Consider the following 8,215-nt stretch of genomic DNA (forward strand, 5'->3'; position numbering starts at 1 on the left):
TCTACTTATAAAAATTGAATAGGTTGTCCACGAGAAGAAGCCCTTTATACCATTAAAAAATAAATTGGTCAATTAATCTTTGTTTGGGGGATCTTGGCGCCCATCATTGTTTGATCTTTGTTTGGGGGATCTTGGCGCCCATCATTGTTTGATCTTTGTTTGGGGGATCTTGGCGCCCATCATTGTTTGATCTTTGTTTGGGGGATCTTGGCGCCCATCATTGTTTGATCTTTGTTTGGGGGATCTTGGCGCCCATCATTGTTTGATCTTTGTTTGGGGGATCTTGGCGCCCATCATTGTTTGATCTTTGTTTGGGGGATCTTGGCGCCCATCATTGTTTGATCTTTGTTTGGGGGATCTTGGCGCCCATCATTGTTTGATCTTTGTTTGGGGGATCTTGGCGCCCATCATTGTTTGATCTTTGTTTAAACTTGTTGGATCTTTTTAGTTCTTTTCTCTGTTTTGCTCCTGATGATAAGACATTTGAACATTCCTTTGCAGAAATTGCGATGATAATCTTTACCTGCCAAGTCAAAAATGCCCGCCTGGGATCTATTGTTTCTATTCGTCAGTCCCAAAATCAAAAGGGCACAAGGAGAGACCAATTGGAACATACGTACGAAATTTGAGAGATATCCATTGAGTACTTCTTAAGAAATAGTGATAACAAATATTGTTGACGGACGGACGGACCGACGAGTTCGTGGATATTGCGGCGGACTGTTCCACCATGACATACACAACCAACAGGTCTCACAGAGTTACCTCCCTTAGTATAATTTAGTATAGATATTCTGTTCTTATCAGGTACGAGACAGCCAACGAAACGGAAGAGGGACAACTCTTGTATAGTTACTTTACATAAGTGAACATGGACTTTACATAGGAATAAATCGGCCAGACTAGAACCATAAAGTAACAACATTTACTATCGACATTATCAAATAAAGGCTCAAACGGGGTATACATGTTTATATATAGAGCGATGTAGTCAGGAGATTTACGACAACAATAGATACGATATTGTAGACAAACAAATACTCAGATAACCAGGCGCGTAGCTGCCTATACGCGAGTACGCAGCTGAATCCACATTATTTTGACAAAAAAAAAATTTTTAGTAAAAAAATGTGGTTTGAAATTCAGCCGCGTTCGCCAGATCTGATAATTACCTAAATCGTACACCATACCGTAGTATTTTTTTGAAAAGTTGTCGGCCTTTGCAGCTCTTCAAAGTCGGAAGTTTGCACGCGCCGTATTTTCGAAATGTAAACAAATGTTTACATCGAGTTCTTAAAGAAGTCATCAGCAGAATCAGCGATAGAAAAGAGGTAATTATAACTAAAATGTTACTATGTATGCCAAGTGTTTATTTGTTTCGGTCTGTTTGTTGAGTAATGACATGTTTGACCATGTCTGTGAACCGATTCTAGCGAGACTGACAACATTTTGAACTAACCAACCTGAATCAGTGAATTCATGATGCAAATGTGAAAAATTCTGGTGCATTTGTCGTATAACTCTGCATTTTTGAAATAGTTCCTTCTTGGTAGATTAGTTATATTGATACATGGAATTTTTATGAAAAAAACATTTCTGGTAAACACAACGCTCGTCATTTTTTTCATCTACGGAAGCGCATAAAGGTAAAAGTATTCCGATCTCATACATGTACGGAGCCACAATTTATTCTTCCAGGTTCTAATTACGCAAGAAATATGGCACAGAAGAGAATTGACAGCTTCTTCAGCGTAGGTCCAAAAACTGGGCTGTCTGAAAAAGGCACCGATGCAACCGAGCCTAGTACATGTATGTTTACTTTAACATGCTTTTAACATAAAAAGCTACAAACAATAGTCAGTACATGTTAAGTTATACATGTATAGTTAATAATGACAACAATTGTAACTTTTAATTTTGTTTAAACTTTTCAAGATTCAAGGACAGTATGATTTCAAACTTTTACATTACATTCATTGCAATCCATGCTTTAAATATTCGAAATCAAATTGATTCTATAGTCAATTTTATGCACCAAAAATTCTAACACTTGTCCAAGTATCGTCATATGTATTCCATATGTATATTTATAGCGCCCGGTACGTCTGGTGTGAAGGAGGGTCCTGAATCTATGACTCTAGATAAAGATGAGCTTGTGGGGATTGCGTACGTCCCGATGACTTGTATCCTGATCCAGCAAGGTTAACAAAGGCTTCAGATGACTCGATAAATGTGAAAGTGCTGCAAAACAACAAAGAATGGGCCAAAACTTTTAAGTTTCCGTCAAGGTAAACTGATTCTGATTCATTTGATTTAAAGATGTGAAGTTATAACGGTTGCAGATCAATAGAAAATTGTAGTTTAGTCAACCAGTATTGTATAGAAAAATACCGTTAAAATCTCTAAACACAGTCCCGAGGTCTCAAAATCGATGGTTTATGTTGAGGTCTTTGTGTGAGTGGTACATGTGGGAAAATAGACGCAAGCCCGTCTCTTACCACTCGATTGTAAACGGTCTGCTTCTTCCACTTGTTCGATGTTTGGTTCCATTATAATTATATTAGCGCGCTATGACATGTTTACTATATAATTAAGACGAATAAAGTATAGTGAATATACTCATATATCTGATAACGTTATTGAAGTACCAGTATCATAAGTATACTAGTAAGATACTAGATATATACTATTAAAATGGAATCATTTGCTTCCCTGCTTTCCGGATTTCTATGTATTTGGTTGCAAAATTGTTCCATTTCAAGTTCGTACACTATTTCTTTATTTTATTATTTCAGTATTGAGTATGGAACGAAGCGTCAGTTCTCGGTAGATTGGCTAGAGAAGTATGACTGGCTTCGATATTCAGTTTCCGAGAATTCAGTGTATTGTGCTCCCTGTATTTTGTTTGGTGCTTCATCTCCAAAAGAGAAAACATTCATCAATACCCCAGTATCAAAATGGTCTAACCGTGGAAAGTACATCAAGAGACATACCGAGCCTGGTTCGAGTCATCATAGCTGCTGCGCTAGAGCTAGTGGTTTTATGAAAATCATCGAAGGGAAACAAGCAAGCATTACAGCACAACTGTCGAGAAACAAAGTCGAAACTGTTGCTAAAAATAGACAGGTGCTTAGATCTGTTATAGAGGTCATCATTCTGTGCGGTCGACAAAATATTCCACTTAGAGGTCATGATGACAACAATAGTAACTTTACTGTCCTGTTGAAAGACAAGGCCAACAGGGATGAAATCCTGAAAACACACCTGTCCTCTAAATCTAAGGTTACTTACACTTCGCCTATGATCCAAAATGAATTAATCACTTTGTTGGGAAATAACATAAAAGGCAAGATAGTTCAGCAGTGCAACGATGCTATTTGTTATTCATTTCTTGCAGATGAAGCTACTGACGCGAGCACTATGGAACAAATTGCCATGTGTGTAAGATATTATTCTGAAACTGAACAGGACGTGCGTGAAGACTTTGTGGGCTTTGTGCAAGCAGAATCTACAACAGGAGAGGCTCTTTTTAACAAGTTTATTGAGGGGCAGCGGGACGCAGGATTAGACATCTCCAAGATGAGGGGACAAGGGTATGATGGGGCCAGTAATATGTCTGGTTGTCATCGAGGTGTGCAAGCTCGGGTCCAGCAAGTAGTTCCCCAAGCAATGTATGTGCACTGCAAAGCCCATAGCCTTAATTTGTCAATTGTGCATGCCTGTAAAGAGACACTCGTCAGAAACTTGTTGGACACAGTACAACAAATCGGATTTGCTTTCAAGTACTCTGCCAAACGTCTTTTAGCTTTCAAAGAGGAGCTTGGCAACGATCCCGTGGCACAGGAAGAGATGCAGAAGAGAACACGTCTTCAAAGTCTTTGTGAGACGCGATGGGCTAGTCGGGCTGACGCACTTTACACTTTCAAAGCTGCATACACATCAATTGTAAGTGCACTGGAGGTGCTAGAACGAGAGGGAGACTCAAAAGCACGGAGCTACAGATGCAGTATCCTTGGGTTCGACTTCATCATCTCTCTAGTTGTGGTTGAATTCGTCCTCCAGTGTGTTATGCCTCTAAACAAGCTGCTACAGAAGCAGAATATCAACTTGATCGAAGCAGCCAAGGAGAGTCGAGTTCTTATAGCCACATTTCGTGCAGAGAGAGCCGATGATGCTGTGTGGGATGGGCTTTACGACAAAGCAGTTGCCATGGCAGAAGACCAAGGAGTCGAGCCTTCAAAGCCTAGAACAGCTCGACGCCAACAGCACCGTGGCAACGTGCCTGCCGACTCTGTTTCGGAATACTGGAAAAGAGCATTGTTCTATCCATTTCTTGATCATCTAGTTGTGGAACTGGAAGACCGTCTTGTATCCAGCAATGAGAGGTTTAAGGCTCAATATCTCATCCCAAGCCTTCTTCCTGAGCTCAGCCGAGATCACGAGGATTCCATCTTCCAGGAGTATGATAGTGACCTCAGTGGGGATCGGGAAGCCTTCCGAAATGAGGTTTCTCGATGGAAAGTAAGATGGGAGCTGGAGGGGACAAAACCCTCAAATCTTACTGACACATTGAAGGCTACGAACAAGACTCTGTATCCAGACATCTTCACCTGTCTAGTTGTACTAATTACGATGCCAGTGTCTACCGCTACCGCCGAGAGGCAGTTTAGAATCATGAGACGCCTGAAAAACTACATGAGATCAACGATGCTCACAGAACGGATGTCTGGACTAGCCCTGTTGCACGCCTACAGACACATGGAAATAGATATTGATATTATCATTAACGAGTTTGCGGCCAGCAAAGGCCGCAAGTTAGACTTGCTGTGAAATGTAGACTAGTTGAAATAAACGAAAGTAAAGCTATTATCTCCATTTTTATGCTAAAATAAATGGATTTTCGTTGGTCAAGAAAGCTCTCCGGAGGCCCCAAAACGCACCAAATTGCACCATTTATTTCAAAATTTTCAGGGGGGAGGGGGCTGCATGCCCCCTGACCCCCCTAGATTATTTTGAATCCACATTCTTTATAGGCTAGCTACGCGCCTGATAACGCTAATCAAAATGAAAAAAATACAATAAGTTAAAGTTGGAAGGTTTAGGTTTAAACATATTTACTGTTAAATACAGACAGTGGATTAGGCACAAGTTATTACAACTTATCAACGCCTTCTCCAAAGATACATTACATATGACAATACAAAACAAGATGCCAATATAGTACAATACTGACAATACAATACTGATAATACAAATGTTGATATATATTTACTCAAAATCTGTTGCTGGTTTTAATAAAATTTTGCACATGTCTAAAAATGGTTGAATTAAGGTCCACAGAAAAATTACAATTACCATATAAAAGAAGTTCAATATCAAACAGAACATTCAAAATATTTAGATTGCGTACCAAAATACGCCTTTCAATTGAGAACAGGGGACATTCAATAAAAAAGTGATAGAGTTGGAATCTAGGCCGTACTAGTAAACTCGATTGTAGATACTTTTCTAAATTACAGATTTCTTTCTGTTACGTACAGATAGCAGCTGGACAAGTTTATATGAAGACGGACGGTTCCAGTAATACTTTTTAATGATTTTTTTTCACGAATAACTACATATAGTGGACAGATGAGAACAAAATGGAAGTCGTCTTCTACCTGATTCAGATCATGTCTATCACCTCTTAGACACACTGCATTAAATGTTCCACTAATAAATAGCAGTATTAAACTAAGATGTCAAATTTCCTGTTGACGACACTCTGAAATAAATTATCACAATATGCATACAAAACAAGCACACATTCTAATAACACTGTATCCTATCAAGTTTCAACAAGATTCACTCTATATCTTATATATACATATACATATGTATACAGATATATAGCGGTAAAATTCACATTTTCACAATACAAAATGACCGATTGTGGTCATCTGGAATGCAGAACAAAATTCAAAATATAGCATGCACAATTAAAATCCATATTGCCCATGTTTATAAAGTTTCAAATGAATTATTCAGCAGCTCAAGAGAAATATTTGATATCCGATGAAACTCAATGAATTCCAAAAAATGATAACCATTCATTCTGTCGTTATCCAGGTACATTTTATCTGTCATGAAAATAACCGTTTGGCAACTTGATATCGTAGTGTCACGTGAACTCCGTGTGATATCTGCCGGCGTCTCTACGATCCGTCTCATATGATATACTGGTCACAAGCTGCTATCGAAATCTATACAACGTGAACGTGTTTTGTAGAGGGATTGAGTTATTTCTGTGTTCGTATCTTTAAGGAACCATGAACAGGGAGGTATGTGATTTATATTATTGACAATTTATGTTTTATTCTCAGCAAGTTTGCTAGAAGCCCCTAGGGGATTGAATCGCTAACCTGAATGTTGAAGCCCAGCCATGGTACATGTCATGCCGATACACTGTGGTGGTTGGGTATTTCAAATATATTTATTTATTTCCAAATTATAGATCAGTCACTTAACTTCTTGGGTAAGGCAAGACCAATCGGGAAGTTTTGATATTTTAACAACCAAACAGACTAATGCCACTTAAAGGCACAGTCCCACTCCGCTATAGATATTTTTCATATTTTATTGACTAGAAATGTTGTTGTATACTAGTAGACAATATATTACTAAAGACTTGTATCAATTTTGTAACTTGAAATTGAAAGGGGGTACCTGAAATATCGGTGTCGGAATTAGTCTCATTAATCAACACGTGACTGCGACAGACGTGCGCATAGCCATGTAGCAGGCGTGTAGATCTATAGTCAATTTCAGAATTCCGCAGTCTGGTGAAAAGATACACGACACAGACCGTATTATTTACAAACATATCTAGAACATGACAAAATATATAGTATTGCGTAGTAATCGACATTCTTGTCTTAATCCTTTGTGTAATTGTCAGTTTTGTAAATTGACGATATCACAAGGGAACATGTAAAAGGAAAAGCAAGCTTAAAAGATTATGCAATACGGATGTTGACCGAAATTGAAAATATGAAAGGCGCAGGAGGCATTTTTTGCGCTAGTATTATTGCTCCGTCATGTATCATATTGACAGATGGACCATGGAAATGTTGAACATTTAAGCGTATTTTGCATCTTTGAAACATTGCTTCAATACTGAAATTGTTTTCCAGGGGCCGAAAATTCTAAATATACTAACGGAAATTAAAGCTTCTCCCTCCTGTAATTACACTGGTCAGTGCATGAGTTGATGAGCTGCACAGGTAGCCTTGTCTGTCTGGTCCACGTCTTCGTTTTCACTGGGTTTGGACAACCGTCAATCGCAAACACCTTTGTCGCATAAACCTGTGTAAACGCATGTAGTAATGTTATTTTGACATATTTTAATATATGTGCTATATGCATTTGTTATTGTTTTAATATTATCGTTAGGCGTTCGCGTGTCAGAACCGGAAGTCAACCTTTCGTATTATTCGGTACGTGGCGCATTGCGACATGGATTTTAGCGCGCGCGCGAGTATGGCACGTGAAAGTGAGAGTGGAGCGCGAGATGGATGTGACGTTTGTATTTGTAAACCAGTTTGTCCAGTCTGTCTTATCTATTATTAGTATATTTACGGGGGATATTGGGTGATCGGGGAGCGCACTTGTCATTTTGGGCAGAGCGGCCGATGCGGCGACATTAACAAGTTACCTAGTCATAATTGCTATTTCTGTAACCCCTGGAAACTCGAGGACGAGTTATTTCCTGGAGGGGGAGTATGTAACCCTGATAAAATACTAGCCGCAATATACCACTCGGCTAGAGAGAACTTCTCTTTAGCTCGATTGGTTGAGCGTCAGACTAGTAAGCCAGGGGTCCCGGGTTCGATTCCTAGCGGAGGCATTGAGATGAAAAATGACCTCTGTTACATTAGCGCCCATGTATTGTTGATGACCTACGCTTGTGATAATATGGAATGGTATTCCCCAGGCATTTTTCAGAACACTTGTTGCATCAATGAGGCGTCATTGTCAAGCATGCATCGATTCCAATGATGGACATACATGGTATTGATGAGCTGAACTTTTTTTAGAGAACGTCTGTGAAAAGTTATTTCTATCCAGGACGCCGCTGATGCAATAATCATATCAACTGAGCAGGTGTTAAATAAAGGTCAGATAAAACCCTGTAGATTTTTCTGACGATTTCTTATATACCTCCTAAGTTATAGCA

At 39.1% G+C, this 8,215-nt stretch overlaps 1 protein-coding gene across 1 annotated transcript; it reads left to right on the forward strand.

Annotated features, from left to right (window-relative positions):
* The first annotated feature begins 1,718 nt into the window (after positions 1-1,718).
* On the forward strand, positions 1,719-4,830 carry LOC132555404 (52 kDa repressor of the inhibitor of the protein kinase-like). Its single transcript, XM_060219754.1, has 3 exons — positions 1,719-1,809; positions 2,094-2,166; positions 2,796-4,830. Exons 1-3 carry the CDS (start codon positions 1,719-1,721, stop codon positions 4,828-4,830), a joined length of 2,199 nt encoding a protein of 732 aa, XP_060075737.1.
* The last annotated feature ends 3,385 nt before the right edge of the window (positions 4,831-8,215 follow it).

The sequence above is a fragment of the Ylistrum balloti genome, unplaced genomic scaffold, assembly GCF_031769215.1.
Source record: "Ylistrum balloti isolate Yb309-2 unplaced genomic scaffold, AGI_CSIRO_Ybal_v1 Utg370484, whole genome shotgun sequence".
Taxonomy (NCBI): domain Eukaryota; kingdom Metazoa; phylum Mollusca; class Bivalvia; order Pectinida; family Pectinidae; genus Ylistrum; species Ylistrum balloti.